General features: G+C 30.9%; 1 protein-coding gene across 3 annotated transcripts; it reads right to left on the bottom strand.

Annotated features, from left to right (window-relative positions):
* Positions 1-510: 510 nt before the first annotated feature.
* LOC112755446 (villin-3) lies at positions 511-10,732 on the bottom strand. Of its 3 annotated transcripts, none has more exons than XM_025803539.3 (24): positions 10,301-10,732; positions 8,375-8,480; positions 8,038-8,137; positions 7,626-7,694; positions 7,084-7,320; positions 6,821-6,998; positions 6,585-6,717; positions 5,795-5,954; positions 5,562-5,712; positions 5,375-5,475; positions 5,098-5,256; positions 4,630-4,698; positions 4,488-4,556; positions 4,254-4,391; positions 4,014-4,142; positions 3,389-3,536; positions 3,262-3,272; positions 2,999-3,139; positions 2,796-2,921; positions 2,450-2,512; positions 2,221-2,325; positions 1,563-1,821; positions 1,254-1,486; positions 511-1,060 (listed from the first exon to the last, which is right to left on the bottom strand). In XM_025803539.3, the coding sequence occupies exons 2-24, from the start codon at positions 8,428-8,430 to the stop codon at positions 947-949; spliced, it is 2,949 nt and encodes a 982-aa protein (XP_025659324.1). In that variant the 5' UTR covers positions 8,431-8,480; positions 10,301-10,732; the 3' UTR covers positions 511-946. The 3 variants fall into 3 exon arrangements, with proteins under 3 accessions (XP_025659324.1, XP_025659325.1, XP_025659327.1); XM_025803540.3 differs by having other exon boundaries at positions 10,305-10,635; XM_025803542.3 differs by lacking the exon at positions 10,301-10,732 and adding an exon at positions 10,166-10,276.
* Between the last annotated feature and the right edge of the window lie 13,944 nt (positions 10,733-24,676).

Raw genomic sequence — 24,676 nt, 5'->3', positions numbered from 1 at the left:
TAAGCTGAAAAAGAATCTATCAACGTAATGCTATTGCTACGCTTTACCCACAATGGATAAAATCTGTGGCAGAAAAGTCTCCCTTTGTGAAAGAAATGATGCAAAAAACTTGCTACATGTTCATTGCCATTGCCCATAACGCGGTTAAACTGTATTGATCATGTTAGTTCAGAAGTCAACTTACCATGAGTATTAGCAAGTACAACTTAGCAAATAAATAACGCAGGTTGTTTTCAAAAAGAGGTAACACTAACGAGAAGAGGGGAAAGAGAATAAAAGGACGATGCATTCTTGATATTTGGATTCCCTTTACAAATGAGTGATGACTATTCTGTGTATAACTGCTAGTCATGTGCACAATACTTCTATTTTGATGTACACTATGAATTCTGTTTCGATTAATATCAGTCAAAGCCATTATATTATGCAGTTTATTGTCAACAACTTGTTCTGTAACTTGATAATAGACTTAGAAGAACGAAAAGTGGAGCAATAATTCATACTCGTAAATAACAAACAAACAAATTTTCATTCTTTATATTGAGATTCAGTATTAACATGCAATACATATACACCAGCCTCCCTAACCAATAGCAACAAGGGGACAGAAAAAAACAAATTCTTAAAATACAAACTTTGACAAACTGAAAGAATTGGACCTGTCCACTGTCTTAATTTGCTACAATAATATGTGAACATTACAAGAGGAAGAGGCAGCCCTCAAATTTAAAGGGAGAAACCAAAAATCACTCTCTAGGCAGCATCACGTTCAAACTTTGACACTAACCAACAGCTACTTCCATTATAGGCCAAAACCAAAGTGCTATGCATAGGAATCCAAGTATGGTATTGTACCAATAAAACCACACTATCCAACATGAATTTCATTGAGGAATATGGTGTATTGTGATGCAATAGCAGCACCAATGTCACCCCTCATTTGAGTCTAAAACAACTCATGTTTCTTTTTCAGCATGTCTTGCTTCCATCTTGGCAATTTATAGAATGCTTCTTTTGTCATTCCAAATACAGTTCCAAATTCATTATCCGCCAGATAGGCCTAAGCAGCATCAAGTGGAGAAGAAACAATATTAACACTAATCCAAATATACTGAAGGTAGACACCGAAGAAATATGACGAAAATTTAGCACGTTTATAACTTGCAAATCTTCAAAATTTCAGGTGAGGCATATATTTTTCAAACATGAATGAACAAATAAATGAATAGATATCGTGAAAATTAAAGACTAACCTCTCTGCGTTTAAGATCAATTCCAGACAGATGACTACCAGATTTAGCCTTTAACTGCTCATAACTGAACACAGTCTGGCTATTTTGAGTATCATTGCTATCTTCCACACTTTCTTGCTTTGGTTCTGAATTCCCATTGCTACCTGTTCCAGGAGCAGGTTCTTCTGTCTCCTTGACTTCAGCAACTTCTTCAGGACCTTCTGTTTCGGAAGGGGCGCTTTCACTTTTAGCATCTGCAGCAAAGAACGGAATCTTGTAAATGATCAGAAGCACACATTTAACTTAGACAATAAGAGCTATATTTCTCACCAGAAGTGCTAGTTTCCACGACAGGACTTCTGGTTGCCACAGGAGAAGAATCAGGTGATTGTTTCTTCTTCTCAGCAGTAAGAACTTGAGAGAGAGCAGCTACTGCTGCTGCTCTTTGTGATCCTTGACTTCTTCCAGTTGTCTTAGGGCTAGAACTTTTGGTTCCGGATGATGATTTAAATGCAGAGTTTAAAGCAGCCAAAGCTTCTGCTCTTTGTCTTGGTCCTCCTTGATTCAGCCCATTCAATCTATCCTGTGACTGTGAGAGTAGAAAGTATTAGAAAGAAAGGCAAGTTCCAATGGAGTATGAAATCATCATGATCTGTGACTTGATTTGGAGATGTTCAATTTAATTTAAAAACTATGATATCTTTCCTTCATTTTTCTTTTTGGCAAATTTAATTTAAATACTATGATATTCTTTCCTTCAATTTTTCTTTTTGGCAAAGATGGAAAAACCTGAACCTGTACCTACCTAAATATAATTATTAAATTTACCACTAATAACAAAAGAAAAGATACCATATACAATATGCTTAAATGCTTCATCATTATCCTACACCCTCTTGTTAGGAGAACCTACTTTTGGTTGAATTTCATTGACTATAAAACAACAAAGAAAAACATAGTTTATACAATCTTAAACATGTTGCCATACCATACTGGATGTCATATCAGAAGATGAATTAAAGGCATTAGACAAGGCAGCCAAAGCTTCAGCTCTTTGTCTTGGTCCCCCTTGACTTGGCCCATTAGACTTTTCCTGTCAACATATTCAGCAAGCGTAGTTAAACAGATATTCATTGCACAACATATTTACTGTACAGCATTAGAGTAAGAAAAACAGCAAAACTTTTGTCATCAGAATTAATAACTCAGGTCTATACCTCTACAGCATGGCGAATCCCGAAGAGTAATGTCACCTTTTTCTGGAAAGAGTTCCCCTGAACCTGCATTGCATCAGGAAATAATCCATAAGGTGGCTCATTTTGAAACATGGACATGCACATGGATTACCTAATCAATTTCAGAAATCACACATATATCTGATATACTTCTGCTAAGTATATGTATTGATAGCATTATGTAGCACTATAATAAATATAATAGTAACTTTTACACGCAGAAAACTGTAATCAACAACTGCAGATGATAATAATTGCCAGAACAAAGTCATTTCTAAGAAAATAAGACAAATAAAAAATTGGAATTCTGTTATGTTGTAGCACATACCATAGCTTTAGCATGGTCCCATGGAAAGTATGTTGTGAAAAAGCATGGTTCATTCCCTTCTGTTACTTTATATAGCGGTACCCGAGGAGATAGTCCCTCCAGTGATACAGCCTTATCTATATAGCTCTGAGAAAATTTTCCAGAAGAAATCAAGTAAAGGACAATATGAGAAGTAAATGCTCTAATCTGTTGAGCATGTTTACCTGGCCAATTTCAAAAGCATTTTGTTTTTCTTTTGGGTCCACAGACTGGCCAATCCAAACAAACACTTCTGCATGCGTGTCTAGTATGAGGATGTCCTCTGTTAACAAATCATCTTGGGAAAAGTTGTACACCTCCTCTACCTGGAGAGTAACGTAAAAGGTAGATTTAGAAGAAAAACAAAACCTATAGTTACAGAGTTACTGCTGACTGGTTTCCTAGCAAGAGTGTGAAAGTTTACATTATGTGGTAATCACAAACTCACCTGAAACTTTCCTGGTGCATCGACATTGCATAAGAATATACAAAATAGAAATGGTCAGCTTATTTGAATATCATTAAACAAATATGGAGTTTCATAATTATATGGAGAAGTACTTATATGATGATACCTCTATTAAAAGAGAAACTAAACAAATGTGGTTCTCTGATAATGTCATTGTTGACTTTTTTGCTGGTGTAACTCTGTTTTCCTCCAAGAGCAAACCAGAAAGCTGAGCTTTCTGTTCCTTCTTTAGCATGCTTTAAAGCAACTCCAGGCTGGATATGGATGCGTCAGTGTAACACATTAAGAAATAAGGTATGTTGTAACAATGACTATTACTAAATAATCTTCATATTAAAAATCATTTAGCCAACTGGTGAATGACTTCATCTTGAAGTAACCATTTAGGCAAACAGAAGTATAATGGATAACGAAAATTTTATAGAAATCCATTCTAATAAAAAACTTGCGAACTTGTTATGTGTGGAAGTGTTAAACTTATTCCCAAAGGTGAATCATACAAGTCAATAGACACTAGAAACTCGAAAAACTGTGTGATTTATATAAGATTGAGACTGAAACAGGTTGGTTAATCTTTAAAATAATGAGGGGACCCAAAATATATCTTAAAAATTCAGCGATTTGCTTTGTAAATAAGTAGAAAAATAGATAAATATCAACTAGAGAGGATAAGAAATCAGTGAAAACAGAAGACAAAGAGAGCATAAGAAAAAATGTAGCATGGCAGCTACCTTTAGAAACTCCGCAACTTTCGCTGCTAGCTGCTGCTGCTCAAAGGAGGATTGATTGCCATGCCAAGTGAACATTGTTGAGCCAGATTGAAGGACAAAACACTCAGCAGAATTCAATGACGCTGCCACCTGAATACGGATAGCACAATTAGGGTGGACTAGTAAAGAAAGATAAACCATAGGCTTGTAACAACATAATTACGGTGGACAGAAATAAAAAAAAAATTGATGGAAACGTACTGCATCAACTTGCACTGCATTGTTATTATGTATGGCAGTTCTAGAAATTCGAATAAGTGCGACACTCTCTGCTGTGTATGTCTCATCTTGCAAGCCTTTATCTGCTACTAATTTTTTGTAACCTGAGCTCAAACCTCCCTGAAACAGACATAATTCAGTTGGACTGGTTAGCTTCACAAAATCTATATGTTAATAAAAATGACATATCATTTTGATTGATTCTGCATATGATACCTTGAGAACCACCATAGGTTGGAAAAGAGCAACAAACTGGGGTGGCTCTTTACCTTCAAATATGCGACCCTGCAAGAAAAAACTAGTACAATCATACACAGTTCCGATCAATATCCCAAACTTGAAATTCACATTATGATACCTGAACAGGTCTACCCTTTAATGAGCTGAACATTGTATTGGCCAAACGAGATGCCATTCTTTGGTCCTCCTGAAGAAAATTTATATAACCATAAATTCATAAAGTACTAGAAGCAGAAGTTTTGAAACTGCCAGCAAATTTCGTATTTTTTAGATTACACGATACCCAAAATCACGGAGGTCAAAAAAAGTCAACCAATTCATTCATTTTACAGTTAATTATTGTTGGAGAACATACAAATTTCTTCATTATAAAGTAATCTTATTTACCAAAGAATCTAGCACTCTCCTTTAAAGATTACTAGCCAAATAACATGCATTTTGTCCCAGAAAACATAACTATGGAAGAACGTATATACAAACAAATGCAGTCTCAGAAATATTACTACATAGCTTTATAATATATAGTGATTGCTTGACATGGAAAGCAGCACTGTTAATTGGCTCTAATTGGAATTACAGAAAATACCTCAATGCTGTCTTTGCCAAACCAACAGCACAAGTAATAATCTTCCTTCCTTTCGCCAGAGTGATAAGTGTACAGTACTATGTAACAATCGCCACTATAAAATTTACCAATATCCTCCTTAGGTAATGGAGTTTTAGCACTCCTATTGATTTGCCAAACCTGAAATTAAACAATAGTAGGTGTTTTCTGGTATTGATTAAATTATGACAAGATATATTGTTTTCCGGTATTAATTAAACTAAGCCAAGATACCAATTAAAACCATTTATTAACTCACCTCCAACTTTCCACCTCCTTCAAGCAAAGGCGGAATTTCCTCATTTACTGGGGCACTTTTTGTCATTCCTTTGACACCGATTCCTTGTTGCTTCAGCAAAGCTGACAGTGCAAAAATATCTTACTCAGCATGACTAATTAGATACATAGCTAAGCCAGAAATTAAAATGAGAAGAAACAATGTCCACCTGCAACTTTTCCTCTTCCATCCTCAGCACCAGTATTAGAGGATCCTGATGGCCAAGAGTCAAAGTTAGACTTAAATGAATGTGGTTCATAACCTTGAATGACCCTGGTTATCCTTGTAGATTTTGGTCGTTTCTGGCTTGTAAGAAAATCCTGGAAATATTAGTAGTTCAGTATATTAATCCACTTTAAACCAACATAAAAAGAAGAAACAAAGATTCTATAGTGGCATTACCTCAGCTGCAAGACAAGCTGCTTTTCGCTCTTCAACTTGTGTGACCCGGCCAACCCAGATGAATACCTCAGCACCACAGTCCAATAAATAGCATTTGCTGTTGTCCAGCAGTGATTTAGAAAGTTCACCTTCTACAGGCTTGACCTCACCATCAGCGATACTACAAGCACATGGTCATTACCTCTAGGTCAAGAAACTTAAAAGATAGTGTACGCATCATAGAAAATAAACACAATTTTAAAGAAACTATAACACTTGAGAGTATGAAGGAGAAACAAATTCAGAAAAGAGATTTGAGCTAGGCTATGATATATTTGACAGAAAAGGGGGGGGGGGGGGGGGGATAAAAAGAGATAAAAATAAAAAAGAGAAAAGACTGAAACTACTATGGCCAGCATGCAACAAGGTAACTTGGTAAGACGCCTACAGATTTCCGACAATGAGGATACTCCAAATACTTAGTTCTAATCAAGATTCCCTTATGTCTCCAAAAGTTCATTTAAAAGTAGCACAAAATAAATGCACATGCCCAGCACAAGCATCTGCTGGTAAAATCTGAAAGTAAATAATATTTTTATAATCAACAAAAGAATCATTTTTTTGTCTCGAGTTGCTAGCAGAGAAGTAGATCTACTCATTAGGAAAAATTTTTAAAAGGTAGTAGCCAATGAATCTCTTTGTTGTGGATTTATCTCAGCTAAAAATCATCGACAATATCACTATTATATCTTTTTGAAGCATGCATCAAGAAGAAACAGGGTCAGGGGAGATGACAACAAAATCAACTTACCTAAAGAGTTGGGCAGGAGTTGTCTCAGGAATGATATCATCATCACTAACTACTTTCTTTCCAATTGGAGCAAAACCACCAAAGAGAACCCAAAATTCACCTGAGTCTGACTCAGTGTCCAACTTTCCATCATCTGCAACATGAAACACGTTTTTATTTTCATAAAGAAATAAAAATACAAAATTATAATAGGGTTTTTGGAAAGTGACATGGAAACATGTACTATGTGCCCTTACCAACAATGGCAACATTACACTTCCCTTCATGATACTTTTCCTTCAGATACTGGATAACTTCCAAAGCCTTGGCTCTTTCCTGAATATTTGAATTAGCTCCATTGAATTGATAAATCTTATTCTGTGAGTCTAGGATGAATACATCATCATGGTTCAGTGAAGACCGTGCAAAAGGGACCTGCACAAGGAAAATGATCAATTACATTTTCAGCCAACGAATGTGCACTCAGTTTACAAAGCTCTATGAATAGAGAACACTTTACCTGTTTCATTCTGACAACACGTTTTCCTTTACATACATATAAACGTGTTTCGAACTCCTCCTCTTCAGGTTTTTTAAATCCAGATGCAACACCCCCTTCTAATGGTATTATACATGGCTTAAAATATGACAAAAATTTGTCAGATTCATGCCCTTGGATTTCCCTGTGCTGCACAGCACGTCCTCCAAGAGATGCATCAAGTTCAATAGTTTTAATGGCAGCTGTTCCAGCCTCATCCTACAAGGAAAATCATCTATTTAACTTTTTTCTGAAATAGATATATTCAAGACTATCCAACCCATTCAAGGGAACCATGGAGGATTTCATCATATCTAAAAAACTACTTTAAAAAGTGAAAGGGAAAAAAATATTAAAGAAACATAAACACATAACTCGAAGAAATCAATTTTCTAAGAAAACATAATTTTGAAAGGATCAAAATATATTGACTTCTTCATTCTACTAGGAATGAAATAGAAAAGGCTGAATGAGACAAAACAGCAAGAGGCGGATAGATAGATCAAGGTGGATTCAAAACTTACTTGACTTGTATCCTTTCCAATCCAAAAGTGAATATCATAAAAATAAGTGCCTCCTTTGCCTTGTGTTGTCTGCAAATACACACGTATGTAGGAATTTTATTGAAGACTTCATCTGTTATTTTCCAAAAGAAGGGATTCTTTGAAGGCCTTTTAGACTAATGTAAACAGGAGCTTCTTTTTCTATTTTTCTGTTTATCCGGTTTGATTTATGTTGCATCAGAATAAAATAACTGGCATGATATTGTCTGTTTCAATCTCAGAAAAACTAGAAATCAACTCAAGAACATTTAGCACAGGTTAAAGAGAAAAAGATGAAATATATTCAAAACATTCAGCCAGAAGTGTTGTCACACAGTGACATAAAATACAGGCATATAAAAAACATATAACTAATACTGTATATAGCCTGCACCTGCAAGATGATGTAAGAATCTCCCATATAGAATTTTCCATACTCTGATTTGGGCAATGGAACTGGCTGAAAATTCTCAATCCTCCATATTTCAGTTCCACTACAATTCATTAAGTCTAAACCACCTCAAAGTAGATAATATATCAGGCATAAAATATTATAACCAAGAAATATCACTCTTATATCCGAAGATTAATTGTTTAATGTATGGCTATGCTATTGACATTACTTCTGTTGGTTTTACTTTGTACCATTTATACTTGTTCCTTTTATAAAACATGAAAGGGAGGGGCAATAATTTTGACAAGTTCTCCTAATAATCACTTTTGTAGGATACGCTTTTTGACCCGCTCCCTGGAATGCTGGATCCAAAACTTTTGTGGCACTGGACATGACTGAAGCTTCCTTTTAAAATAGTCTTCTTTTCAGAGCACAGACTGGGTCTGCAATTCCATAGTAATTCACAGCATGAGAAAAAACAGAGCTAATTAAGAATGTATTAGAGAAAAGCATGTACCACATTGTGATAAAGCAATTGCATATTTTCTGAATCTCAAACCACCATATGATGCACGTTATCTCAATGATTGAGGTTCACAGTGGGGTCATTTACACTATATTCATAACAATATGTTCTCCTTCAATGAAATAAACAAACAACTAATATGTTCTCCTTCCTTCATCGTGACTATGATATGTATCAAAAGCAAATAAAACTACTTTAATTATTGTTACAATCAGAAATACCATCTCTAAAAATAAACAGTTAAACTTCCTGTGGGAAAATATCATTTAGCAAGCACATAATTTCTAGCCCTATTGAATGAAAATTGCAACACTCTTGTACTTGCTCTGCATATACAATATGGCTAATTAGCTGTTAAATTCCATGCTCACTTGTATCACATTGTGTCAAGGTTTAGTCTACCATTCTGTTCGATATCATGGGATGCCTAGGTATCTTGTACACTCCAAAATCTTTTTCTTCAAGAGTGGAGAGGATTACTGTCTTGAAGAAAAAGGTTTAGGAGAATGTTAGCAAACACTCAATCGTTCTACGATTTCACATTTTATAATGAAACTACATTTGTTAGATGTGATAACAACCGCCCTCACAGGCTCATCCACACATGATATTCAATTTTCTCAAAACACGTTTATACTATGCTGATCCTAGCTAATTAAAATAGCAATCAACTCTTAAACTGCTGCGAAATATGTTCCTCTAACGAACCTTTTTATCTGATTAATCCAACTTGTAATGCCATATATAACGAACTACACATTTGCCACCACTGGCCATTGGGATGGCTTTAGATAACTAGAATACGCTGGACTTTGAACAAACAGAAGAAGTTCATAATTGAATGAATGTCCCTAATCTACATTACTTCTGTCAGCACTAAGATACATATTAGAACGTTACAATTATCGCAGCAACATCCACCAATCGAAGTCACATTCTAAAGTGACCGGTTCTCAAATTACAAAGGGGGATCAGCATTTCCAGATTGAAGTTAGATACAATCAAATTGCTGCAAAGAATTCAGCAAATAATTGCAAACCAAACCATGCTCCAGGTAATTAATAGCAAAAAAGGTTTAAGCAAGCCAGGGCTTTTGAATTTTTTTCAGTAATCCAAAATCCGAGAAGCAATATAAAAGCAGAAAAGAATATCTCACAATCATGATCGCAATGCGCTACACAAGAACTATTGGCTCAATACCAAAGAAAAACCCCATGGAACCTTTGAGAGCACACACTTGATCTGAATTCCGAGCTAACAATGAAAAGTACTAAGCACTAAGCAGATACACATGAAAAAATTTAAACTAAAACAAAACGGATTCACTTGAATGTTGAGATTTAAGATCAACCAGTTAATGCTCATTCATCCATTCATTTCTGAAATCACAAGCTAGCAACGAAAAACACACACAATCGATCGAAGCTTGATGTAAAAAAGAAGACGATATGCGAATCATGCGAGATGCAGAGATCACAAAAAGAGGAAGTAGAAAAGGAATTCAGAGGTGATGAATGAGCTCCAAAAGAAGAAGATCAGACGATCACGTAACAAATGAAGAAAAAAAAAAGAATGAGAAGAAGAAGAAGCAATCAGCGTTACCGGAATAGGAGGCGGACCTAGATCAAGAATAAGAAAGAAAGAGAGAATATACGAAAGCAAGAGATCAAAAGAAAAAGAGAAGAATAAGAGGAATTAGTGAGTGAGTGAGTAGAAACTAGAAAGTGATGAAGGTACCTACTGAGATCTCTGGCTCCGAGGAGAGTATGCGAAGAATGATGATGGCTGTGTTGTGTGTGTGTCAGAGAGAGAGAGAGAGAATTGACGAGGACGACAAAGCTGCAGAGCTGGCAGAAAAGGGAGAGAGAGTGTGGGTGTTGGAAACAACGAAAAAAAAAAGTGAATTATTATTGATTGCTGCCTCTGGTGTTTCCTGTATCTTCTCTCTCTAACTTTTTCTTTTCTTGCCTGTGAGATTTGCAAGAGAGAGTTGCAGAAGAAGAAGGAGGAGAACGGGGGTTATGGAGTGACTGATTGTTATGAAGATGAAACCAATTATGATCCTCAGAGGTAAAAAGGGTGGTGAAACCAAATTAGACGAAAGAAATAAAATTTATTACTAATTTTTATTTATATTTCTATTATTTTAATTTCACAAATTGAAAAAAGGAGCGAAACTTCGAAAGACTTAGACAAGTGTTGCCGTTGCCGTACTAAGGGACGAAACCGTCCAAACATTTTTTAAAAGAATGATCGTCAGTCCTCTGCCAATCTTCGCCTCCAGCCAATTTTTTTTTTTTAAGATATTCTAGTTTTTGTTCAGTTAATTATCAACATCGTACTCAAAAATTTACTAACAAAAATAATTTTAAAAGATACTAACGATAAATAAAATTTTAAAAAATTAAAAAATATAATAAAAATATTAAATATATTTAAAAAAATTTATAGATTAAATTTGATATAAAATTTTATGTCAAGCGAACTTTTTAAAAAAGTTTTTTTATTATGAATTATCACATTTTTTAAAAAAATATATATATAAAAATAAAATTTTGTTCTAATTTTTTTATATTTTTTAATATTTATTCAAATATTAACACAAAAATTTAAATCAAATAAATAAATTATTTATTAAATATACAAATTTTTTGTCACTTATAAAAAATATAATAATTATTAGTTATTTTTATCGTATTTTTAAATTATTTAAAAGTGTTTTATCCATAACATTTTTTAAAAACTTTTTTTTATCAACGACTAAATTTTTAGAATACCACATGACTACATCAATAATAATGATCCCTTTTTTTTAAACCAAGTCCTAACTTTTATTCCCTATATTCTGCAAATTTTTGCTTTTCTATTTTTTCTTTCATCTCCTCCCTCTTCTTCCTTCTCTTCCTTTACCAATAGATAGAAAGAGTGGGAAATGAAATTTAGATTGTAATAATGTGTAACATCAAATGAGAAAGGCATAGAAGATGGAACAGCAGAGTTTTTTTGTTGTGACATGGAATTGCCTATCCATTTTGCATATAAACGACATTCAACCTCCGAAAGAAATGAAATCATGGTCCAGCATTCACTCAATCTCAATCCCAATCCCATTCTTACGGTCGCCCCACCACCTTAGGAAAAAGAAAGCTAGACTACTTCTCTAAAATAAAATCTGGATTTCATTTATTTATTTTAACCTAAATTTTTGGTAACTTTGATATTTATCATTCTATCAAGATAAAGACATGTCTTTAGATTTATTTATTTTTTTATGTGTATTTTTGGCAAATAAAACGTAAAGTTTAATTTAGAATAAAGTGAAAATTAGAGTCTCAAAGATCTCCACTTCAAACTAATTAAATTCTAAAAAAAAGTATCAATTTAGTCTTCTAAAATAGTAAATAATTAATACATAATGTCATTCTATTAAGTATCAATTCATCAACTACAATTTAATGGTAATATTTATATATACTGTTAATTATTTAATTATTCTGATGTGTTTATTTATGAAATATAAGTCATGTATATAACAATTTTTTAGAGTGAAACTTCACTTATTTTGATACAATATGTGATAAATAAAAAATAGTTGATAAATAATATATAAAAATTCAAAAAATAATAAATGATTCCTGTTGTAAATTATATCATTTTTCTATTCATGCGGTAGTAACAGACATACAGTACTATAAATAACAAAATATATGGATAATTTTATTTTTTTTTGTATTATTTATTAACAAAAGAATATACATATTTACTGTTTACTATTTTTAAAGACTTAATTAGTATTTTTTTTCAAAAATTAATTAATCTAAAATTAATTAAAAAATTCTAATTATCACTTTACTTTTTTTTATTTATATGCATTCATTATGCAAAGAAACCTTACGTTAGCATTCAACTAGTGAACTAAATATTTATTTTAAAAAGGTTTGCTAACCTATATCTTAAGAACATCTTTTTAATATATTAAATACATTAAAAAATAAAAAATTATCTATTATTATATTCTTATTATGTTAGCTACTAAATTCTATTTAAAAAAAATTAATAACAAATACATATTAAAAATACATATTAAGACAATAGTTATGAGGGTTTAGCTTATTTCAGAACCATGGAATCTTTGAATTTAGTGGAAATTATTGCTCATTAACATTAACGATGACGATTAATCAAAAGTAGAAAGTGAATAGGAAGAAAACAAATAAAGCACAAAATAGTTGGACTATAATATAAGTGTGGTTGGTTAGTGTAAACCTACTGAATTTAATTTCCGTTATTACCAGTAATAATATAATTTATACTTTATGAGAGCTGGTGGGAAATGTACTACTGATGGCTACTATATCTTTAATTTGATGAAGCAAAGCAACCCTAAAGTAGGTGGACCAATACAAAGACTACTTCACTATTTTTTATAATAATGTTCTTTTTTCATAAATGAAATGAAAACTAGTCCGATCCTAACAAATTAAATATTATAGTTTTTCATGTTAATTAATTAATAGTATATAATAGTGTTATAAAAAAAAATAGTATATACATACACATATTAGACAATTATATTCAATTTTTATATAAATATTCTTAGATAGAGTTTCTTTTCAGATATTATTATACTAATAAAATTTTAGTTTTTTCAATAACTCTAAAAAATAAAAATACAGGAGATTAAAAATTTTAAAGATAAAATAAAATTAAAATTTTAATAACATTTATTTTAAAAAATACTTTTATTTAATTTTTCAATTTTAAAATGTACTTTTTAATTTCTATATTTATCTTAAAAATCAAACATAATACAAAATTTTAATTTAATTTGTATTTCTCAATTTTTATCTCTCAGTCACTCTCAGATTCTTTCCCAAACACAGCTTTAATAAATTGAATGTGGTTAGATGAGGCATCAAGAACCATGATTTATAGGAATCTGCTAATGAAAGAACCTTTGTAGTTATTACTCAGAAAAGATTGGTAGTATATCAATATCAGTGTTATGACTATGCTAACCGATCTGCTATCTATATAAGTATATATACAGCTAAATAATTCACACACACACACAAAGAAATTGGCACTATTTCAATTACCTTTTGAATGTTTGACAATTACACATAAATCACTAATCCAAGACTTATAGACTAGGGTTTGGTTTCTACATATATGTATATTATATGTATATATAATTGTTTTTATTATTTGACATTTAATTATCTACACTCAACAGAAAAAAAAAACTTAAATTATAAATTAAAAAAATAAGTATATTTTTATTTAAATATCACAGTTTTATTCGAGTCTACAAATATATACTTTATTTTTATTTGATTGGACTGGATTTTCTGTAGGACAATTTTTTTTTTGAGGAATAGGAATGAATTCGAATTTATGGTGAATTAAAAAAACCATTGTTTAGGATATATTAAAAGGATATTAGTTTTTTTTAATATAGTGTTTGAATCTTAATTTTTTAATCATTGTCTTTATTAATTTAGAATTTAATTTTGTATGTTAAATTTTAGAAATTACGGAATAAATAAAGACAAGACAGATACCGTACAAACTGGTTAAGATACAAAAATTTACTATTCACGAATACGCTATTAGAACAAATATTTTAAAATTAAAATATAATAAAATAGATCGAATAGGGTGAAAACTCGTCCCATTATTATTCCTATTCTTATCTAAATAACAGTATTTAATTAGCGAAAATATTTGATAATCAATAAAATTTAGCCAAAATTAGTTAGAACTTACTTTATTTAACATTTATTAATTTTATTTTTTTTTACCAAAGATATGAGACTTGAACCCGCAACCTCTTAATTGAGTATGGAAAGACTATGCCATTTGAGTTATTACTCAATGGCATTTAACATTTATTAATTACTGTAACAATTAATAAATGTTAAATAACACAAATTTTGGTTGTTTTGTTATCTTCCTAATATTACCGTTAATTAGACATCGATATATAGACGTTTATATTGCTTAAGATATAGTGAATAAAAAAATTAAAGTGTTTACGTTAGTTATCCAATATTAACTATATGAATTTATTCAGGTGAAAAGAACTCTATAAAATGGGTTCATGTGTGTATATATTATATAGGGTATGCTAGATGGAGATTCTAGCTAGTCCTCCTACAAAAGGGGAAAAAAAGAAGAACAAGAAGAAAAAGGTGAAGGGTCTACCACGAAGTTGGGGAAAGATATGTTCCATTAGACCACAAAAATCAAAAGGGATCTCTTTTTTTTATATATATATTGAAGAATGTAGCTTTTTATTATAAGATAAAATGACTACATCACATAAAGTTATAATAAAGTTATTTAATTTAATGTGTTTATTGACTAATGACTGTTCATTACACGATTAATTTGTTTTGTTATTAGGTTTAATGTCAAATTGAAACAGTGACAAATTAAAATTGGTTAATAAGGAGACATAAATTTGTGAAAATTATTAAAGTTTAATATTAATATAATAATAAGCGACTTTACTGCTCAAAATTGAATGACAGACTATAATATACGGACACTGACACGGACACAGCACATGATACGACACGACACGGGACACACCGACACACAAATTTTAAAATCTTACATAATACGGGGACATGCATATATATAAAATATAAAGTATTTTTTAGATAAATTATAATAATATTTTGATATTTTATTGATATTAAAATATAAATTAAAATATTTAATTATTTTTAATGTCTTATTTTAATTATATCAAGTATTTAAAATATTTTTTGTTTTAATAAATAATAATATATACTATATCTAAATTTATTTTAAGAATATATGTTAAGAATAAAACTGGACACGCAGACACGTGATGGTATTTAGGTGTGTCCAGACGTGTCCGGAGAAGAATTTTTTATTTTTTATTAAGACACGGTTGGATACAGCAGACACACGTGTCGGACGAGTGTCGATGAGTGTCGTATCCAAAATGTGTCCGACACGCGAATACGATAATTCAGCGAAGTGTCCGTGCTTTATTGCAGAATATGAAAATAACACTATCATGATTATTTTACTATAAAATTTGCATTGGATATTTTCTTTTAATTAAAAAAGTGAGTATATATATAAATAGCATTGTTTATCAAATCATATTTCAAAGCGTATGTATATATATATATATATACAACAAATTCAGCTACCATCCATTAGGTAACTAAGAGAAGACTTTGAAACAAATCACTTTGGCTTAAAGAGAAGAGTTCCTTTCTTCCATTGACACCAAGTATTATATTTGAGACACAAAAAAAAAAAAAAAAGAAAAAAGAAAAAAGAAAGAACCATTTTAAACTTGCAGTTAAAAGGTTTAGCTAGTGATGGTGCATGTTTTGCATTTGGTGAGAAGTTCTTGTTGATTCAGTTAGAATAAATTTATTGAGTTAAAAAATTCATACATGTTCAAAGAATCCAAACGCTTTGATCGCAAACTTTGAAGTTGTATCTGCATGCAATTTTTGTAGGGTTGAGAGAAGTGCAATATATATTGATGATCATTATTCAAAATTGGACAAATTCAATTTAATTAGTAGACATAACATAACATGTAGATTTTTAATGAGATTTTTTCTTTCTTTCTTTCTTATTTCATTCTTAAAGTTAAAGTTCAATATATTTAAACATAATGGACCTTTTTTTGTCCCTAATATTTGTAATTTTTTTTAAAAAAAATTTTAATGTTTAATTTTATTTAATTTTGTTATTTTTAATATTTTTTATTTATATCAAAATTATTCCTAAACATTAATTTTATATAAAATTTTAGGAATAAAATAAAATAATTTTTAGAGATAATTTTGATTCAAATAAAAAATATTAGAAATAAAATTAAATAATTTAAAAATATTAAAAATAAAATTAAATAAAATTAAACATTAAGAATATTTAAAAAAATCGCAAACATTATAAATAAAAATTATATTTTATCCTATATTTAATTAAAAAGAGCCAAAATAGTATTTTGACCGAATTGATAATATTGTGAAAAGAATATACACACAATACAATAGTATATTCCATAGGTTATTTTAGAGTATCAAGTTTAAGATATAAAAGTTAAGCTTATTGGTTGCTGTAAAGCTAAAATTATGCCGTTATTGCTCGTTGGCCGTAAAGTTATAATAATAAATATAAAATTAGAGAAAGAAAATATATTAAATTCTGTGATCTTAATATAACACGTTCTTATTAAGAAGGTGATTAGTTATTATTATCCTAGTTTTCTTTTGTGTTTGTGGTGGTAATATTTCTTACAATGATGTGTCATATATGTACAAATTAATAATTTTTTTTTTCTCGATGGTAGCGATTTAGGTTAAAGAGAAGCAAGAGTCTTCTTAAATCTTAAGGATAAGCATAAATTTGGATAAAACATTAAAAATACTTTTTGAAATAAAAATTGACATTGACTTGATTAATCGATCAACTTAATACAAACTAACTTGTGCATTCAGATGAGGGGGCTGTGGTTTTTTTTTTTTTTTTTAAATTAAAAATGAGACTTAAACTCATAATTTTTAAATAAATATAAAAAAAATTATATTATTTAAATTATAACTTGTTAATAAAAAATTGATTTATATATTAAAAATAAAATAATTATATATATTTATATATAAATACATAATAATTAATTTTATGATTAATTTTTTTGTGTGCATGAAATATCTTTTATATTTAAACGTCGATAACATAAAAAATTAATAACCTGCAAATTGCAAACCGACCATATGCCTATGAAAAGTTGATAAAATCATTAAAATCAGATTTTTCCTGTATTTGGGGGGCCGTGGGTCTTTCATTTTTCTTTTTTTTTTGAACACTCTTATAACTCAGACCTATTATTTAGATTGGATAGTTAGATCTAAAAAAAATCTTCAGGTCTCAAATTTCTCTTCTAATAATATTTTTTTTTTATTTTCAAAACTCGAATATATAAATTAATTACTTAGAAAAATTATTGAGGTTAGCCCGCCTGCTACCATTGAAATTATGATATGAAGTCAGAGAGAAACTAATTAAGAGTTTATTTCATTTTTAATATTCTCATTTCAAAAGTTTTGTAAACAAAATAAAGGAGAAAAAAAAAAGGGTGAAAACAGTAAACATAATATTTATATTTTTTTAAGCACAAACAAAAAAGTCTTAAACAATAAATATGATAAAGACACATGAGAAGAGATTTCATAGGAGATTTAATCGTTAATTAGCAATGAAGAAAAGAGTGTCACCCACGCCAGCTCACAAATATATGGTCATCATCTACAAAGTGACAACCCATTACAAAATTATTTGATCCTTCTTGTAATTATTTTTTTTTTTAAATAAGAGTTAAGAAAATGCTATTACATATTAAACATTCACTATTATTTATTTATTTATTTATTTTGGCGTGCACCGAGTTTATTTTTCATAGAGACAAATTGAACAACATAAACATTGCTTTTCTCTTCAAAGTTTTTGATTGTCCATTATTTTCTGCTTGCAACTTCAATAGCTTCTTGTTCAAAGCTAAAAGCTTTATATTTGTATTTTTTTTCCCCTTCAAATAATAAGAAGGACACAAAGAAATTCAATTCAATCAAATTGAATTTTAACTGAAAATTTCATCCCAAATTAAACATGAATGAAATAGCTTCCTAAACATTGTGTTTTTTTTTTCCCCATGGTATCCCTCAATCCGACAGGACAAGGATTAATCCGTCGCAATACTGAATTCTATTTAAGGGTTTGTCACTGACCAATGAGTTGCTGCATGCACAAGGCGGAATTCAAACCCCCGACACTTGCTTAAGCGGATTAGTGAGCTAACTACTACACCAATCCAACTTGGTTCCTAAACATTGTGTTTATTGGTACGAAACGAACTACAGAGAGCGTCTTGTTTGGACCGTCACAAATTTGTTGCTCCAAAAAAGTTGTTTAAATTGTAAGCATATTGTTTAACAAAAATTATAAAAAGAAATTATGTGCAAACGATTAAATTTGGTGACGAAAATTGCCGTCTTCGCCGTGCCAAGTTCACTAAATCACTACTTTTTCCACCGCCAATTTAGCCAATGTGACTAACTACTTTTTGATCTCCACCGTCCACATAACTGCCACTAATAATATAGCATTATTTAATTGAAATGATTAATAATTTTGTTGTTGTTGTTGTTGTCAATTGAAAAAGAACATATTAATTATAGCACACCACTTATCACTTGCACTTCAATAATCCGTATCATCTTTCTTATTAATGTGCCGTTGTAATCAAATACATAAACTTTAACAATTGCAAGTTAATATTGTGAAAATTGAGTGTAAACCTAACTGAACAGTGTCTAGAAATTATATTATATTTCATTAGAGATGTACATAAATATCTAAAACATAAAATTTGTAAATGTTTTACTCTAACAACAACGCCTTGTCCCACTAGATAGGGTCGGCTACATGAATTAAACAACGCTATTATGCTCTGTCATGTATCATGTTTATAAAGAGACCGTTTACATGTAAATCTCGTTTGACCACCTCATGGATGGTCTTCTTAGATCTTCCTCTGCCTTTCATCCCTTTTTCATCTTCCATCTCATCCACCCTCCTGACTGGATGTTCTATCGGTCTTCTTCTCACATGTCCAAACCACCTAAGACGCGATTCAACCATCTTTTCCACAATAGGTGCTACTCCAACTCTCTCTCTTATATCTTCGTTCCTTATTTTATCCAATCGCGTATGACCACTCATCCATCTCAACATTTTCATCTCTACCATACTCAACTTATGTTCGTGCTCTCCTTTAATCGCTTAACACTCCATACCCTCATAAAATATATAAAAATTATTTTTTTGAGAGACCTGGAATTTATAATAAAACCAATTTTATGTACCTATTATATAAAACTTTTGCCAACTTTACTTTCTATAACAAATTTTAAATATTTTTATTTTTAAATTAAATATTAACTATTTAATTTGTTTACAATTAAATGCTAAACTCTTAGACATCACAGAAAACACCATATAATAAGGGTTATATGCAGCAATGAAGAGAAAAGGGTTATATGGGAGGTTCAATTTATTTTATTGGTTGGTTGCATGGGCAAAGGGGAAAGGCGAAAAGTGATTGTGCAAGTAAGGGAAATCATGATGTTATTGGATTGGAAAGAGCAACTAGAAATCCATATGGGGTTTAAAAAGTATGATAAGTTTTAGTGATGATTTATACTGTCTACTAATATATTATTAATTAATTCAAAAGTTAGTAGCCAAAATCATCAAATCAAGTATGATAATTTAGTTTCACAAACAAAAGCTATAAAATAAACTGGTTGAACCAATAAATCAGTGATAATGTAATCTGATTAATTCCATTACTTGTTTAGTTCTAACAATTATGTTTTTTAGCTAATGAGTTATAGCTTAAATGACATAGTATCTCCATATTCAATTAAGAGGTTGCGGGTTCGAATCTCCTATCTTTGGTAAAAAAAAAAAAAATATGTTTTTTAACTTTATTTTATATTTTTGTTGCATTACACTCAAATCAATCCTATTTTAAAATTAATTTATTGCATTTAACAAATATCTAGATTATGATTATTTTTGCTAGTGGCAAGTATGGCAGCTTTGAATCCACAATAATAAAGCAGGAAATCATGTGAATTGTGGCATTTCTGTTTTCTTAATATGTTGCAACAAGCATGCCCTACATACCACAACTTCTCTCTGGCCTCGTGCGGAATGTTGCTATTAAATTATTTGTTTACCTTTTTCTATTTTCAGCCTATGAAAACATGTTATGTTATGCCCAACTTGGTCCTTTTATGTCACCGGTTGGTGAATTCAAGACCATTTTTCAAGTATTAGCTTCAATTCTCCAAAGATAATTTTAGGACATATTTTACAAAAACCGGATCACTACGTTTTTTTTTTTTGTCTAAAATGGACACCAAATTAATTTTTTCAGTTTGATATTTGCTTCTTCTGTTGTTGTTGTTTGGGCTTTCGGCCCTTGTTACCTTAGCAAGCAATAACAAAAAAAAAAGGAAATTCTTGTATTATTTTTGTCATTTTGTTACATTTTGATCAAATGGTCTTGTTAGCCCAGCTGTCCGTTTAAGTAAGTATCGGGGATTTTTTACCGAAAAAAAAAGTATTGAGGATTTGAATCCTGTCTTGTGCATGTAGTAATCTATTAGTTAGTGACAAACATTTAAATGGAGTTCAATCCGCAACAGATTAGTCCTTATTTTAGGAGAAAAAAATTACCGTAAATGACTAAAAACTACTATCGCACATTGATAATTACCTAAAATTTTCTAGTGACATGATTACAAATAAAGTAAGTATTTACCTAAAAATATCTCATACGAAAATAACAGTTAAAAACTATCAAATATTTTAATATGTTTGACTAAATTATTTAACATAATACATGTTTATATCTTAGTTATAATTTTAACTTAAAGACATTTTCATATTAAAATATTTTCCAATTAAATTTGGCAGTACCACTCGTTATGATGGGAACAGTAAAAATTCCTTCTAGTAGATTCCTATGAAAAATCATTTCTCAAGAAAGAGAGATTACTTTCTTTGAATCATGCATGCAATAATTCTTTATCAATAAATTCAAGTTAACTTTAGGGAATGTTTTACTTATTTAATCTACTCTAACTTGTTATGCTTTTCTTGGGACACATTATTGAAACTTCTCAATTATTATTATAAGAACCTTAATTAGCAAAAGGCCTAGATAAAATTTCAATACAATACAATTCAGCTAGTAATCTGAAAGTATTATTATAACACCAACAATCTCTTGCCTCATCACTTTTTCTCATATCATATATATTATTCCAAATGTCAAGTTCATCCTCAAAATCTGAAGCAACTCCTCCATCAAACCCTGAATTTTTGCAGCATGAATCTACATTAAACATTCCTCCTGACCCTGGAAACATTACCCAAAATCCACTTACCAATTCAACTATGCCATCAGGTATTGATCTAATTCTCAATTCACAAAGTGGAAACCAAACACAAATAGACATAGTTTCCTTTAGACAAGTGCTACACTATTTGTGGGAGAATAATATAAATAACAATAATGCTTCTACTTCAACACCAACACCACCCCAGATATGGATAACACAAAATGTGTATCCTCTGGTGACACCAATGCGTATAATATGTTACTTTATAAGCCAATTATGCTTCTTCTTAGCATATGGTTTCTACATGAAAACTGAGCATTACAAAACACATATCCATGCTCCTTTAATCTTCTTTGTGGCTGCAAATATTGGGAACTTTGTGTTCCTAATTTTGCTTATGTTCTTTAGCTTCTTGACCAAAGTGTATGAGAGGTACCTTAACCACTTTCTCTTTAAGTCTATTGGGGAGGTTATGGTGATGTTGGTAATGTCCTTTGTGATTATGGGAATTGGACACAAACACCAAGAGGGGAATTATGAAGTTGCAGGGTTGGTAACATGTGGTTTTCTCACCATATATTCACTATGCATAATCATATTGTTGAAGCCTGGCCACCATTACTCTCTACTTGATGCTACTGCAACATTAACATTGCATTTGGGGTTGGTTGGAATCTATTGCATCCCTACTGCGGTGTTCATCTTTGTGATTTTGGTCATCAAGAATTATATTTGGAGTCTCAATATTGGACATAATGCACAATCATGTACTTATGAAGATGGTTATAATAATTTGTCTAGAGTATGAGAACTGAAGGAACAAGCACTGTACTTCCATGTAATATGGTTTATCATTATATCAAGGCCATTAATCCCATTATGGCCTTATAAATGTACATAAATAATTAAATGTACACAAATAAAATAAGATGTATGTCCTTTAGAATTTTATATAACCTTATTTGTAAAGTATTATTCATTTCTGATGGATGGTAGTTTCAAATATTCAGATTTGTTACTTAAAAACAAAATGACCGAATAAAAATTAGGCAGAGTATTAGAAAGTATTGTGGAGATGCAAGACATTAGAGCTAATCAACTTCACCTATTGGATATATATAGTTATGAAAAGTATAAGCCAATCAATTATATCCTAATTAAGGTCCGAATTGCAAGGATCATTCTACTAATTAAGTTGGGATCAAATGTGGGGGATACTAAATTCTGCAGATGTGTTATTAACAATTTCATGATGTAAATTTGAGAATATATTTACTCAAATTATCTTGGGAATATTATAAATTTATACAATAATTCATAGTTATGCATGTCTGGCAAAAATAGTTGACACATGTGACAAAGACTCAGAAATATTCCAAAAGAATGCGAGTTTGAATCCTCTTTGTTGCCATGAGGGCTACTTTGGCCGGTGATTCTTATCTCCCTAAATGTTCGTTGAGCCTACACCCTAGGGACGGATGCCGATTTCACCCTAATATTTTGTTATGAAAAAAAAAAAGGTCCTTTCTGTTTAGCATCTCTGGTTTATTTTCAAATTATTTTAAAATGTTCAAGGCCTAAAAGATATTGAATTCCTAGTGTTTTATACTTAGGTATCTCGACATACTAAAAATATTTCAGTTGCAAGTTCAAGCACCTAGCAAATAACACTTATATTTATCAATTTTGGTTCAGGCCTATTTGATATATATTTATACTGTTCTGTGAACTGTCTTCCTGACTATAATAGTTGAAAGATTGTCACTATTTAAACTTTAAGTATTTATAACATACTATGCTAAATCTTAGGGCAATGAATATTCACCATACTATGACACAAGCAAACAAAAAGAATACCTATTATACTTGAAAAAACTGAGACTCAAACACCACTTTTCAGGAAGGATTCCTTGGCTCCTTTCCTTCGATGGTTTGTTCAAATTATACTTTGCTTTGTAATTGGGGTTGTGAAATAGAATGTTGGATGCTTTGACACCATTATAAAGCACAGAACAATACACACACATACAGACACCAGTAGCAGATACAAATGAGTCAAACTGAATCCATGTTAATATTATTAGTGATGTACCTAGCTACCACTTGTTCATTATGAGGTAGGTCATCAAGAGTTTAGGAATGGGTGGATTTGGGAATTTGGGTACTTTCAACATATTTCAGCTGCTAATGCCAAGTGTGGTATTTTGGTTGGATGTGAAGGTCACCCTCTGGTGACCCCAATGCGTATATTTTAGTTCTTTTGCATTTTGTTATGTCATTTTGAAGCTCTGACATGGCTTCTATAACAATAAAGAAATGGCAGACACATCTCCGGCTTCGACCAACTATGGCGATGAAACTGTCGCTTTCTCTAATAAAGTATCAGAGTGATCCTTAAACCTTCTCCTTTTATCTGCTCCATCATGAAGCTTGTATTTGTTCGTCTTGTTTTGGAAAATCATGAAGCTGGAAGTTCATGTTGTAAGTTAGTGATCCTGCAAATCTGGGATTCCAAAGACCAAGTTTATTTGACTTATACAGAGATGCAACCGTTTGTTCTCTCTAATGGGTTCTTGAAGAGTGCCAAAAAGCAGAGCACATTAGAGATAACAAATGGTTGTAAAATTGTATAAGTCATCAAGTTAGTACTGGAAAGTGGAAACCCAGATTCCCAGGATGACTGATATATGAACTGCCAGATTCATGATTCATCACCTCCCTTTATCAAAATAAAAGATAAGTAAACTCAACCAAGGGTGGCTACTGAATTTCACTACCAAGATCAGCAATATATTTGTTCACATGGTAAAATCCAAATTACTCAGCTTTCTAAGAAGTTTACATCTTCAAATTGGAATTTAACTCATTCAGTTGTGACCATCAGGAAGATGCTTTGACTTCTTTTGCAATAATGTAATATCTACTTTATTAGCATAATAATAATAATAATAATAATAATAATAATAATAATAATAATAATACTCAAACTGCTTGACATGCACATTAATCACTAGAGCATAAGCTTTTTTGCTGTCATGTATTCTGTATTTCTGTTCCATTTTAAATATAGCTTCTGTAATTAAGATTTTCAAATCTTCAATATGCTGTTTTTATGTACCTCTGTCAAAAGATTGATAAC

Source organism: Arachis hypogaea, chromosome 16 (genome assembly GCF_003086295.3).
Source record: "Arachis hypogaea cultivar Tifrunner chromosome 16, arahy.Tifrunner.gnm2.J5K5, whole genome shotgun sequence".
Lineage (NCBI taxonomy): Eukaryota > Viridiplantae > Streptophyta > Magnoliopsida > Fabales > Fabaceae > Arachis > Arachis hypogaea.
This window is presented reverse-complemented; position numbering and strand designations above follow the sequence as displayed.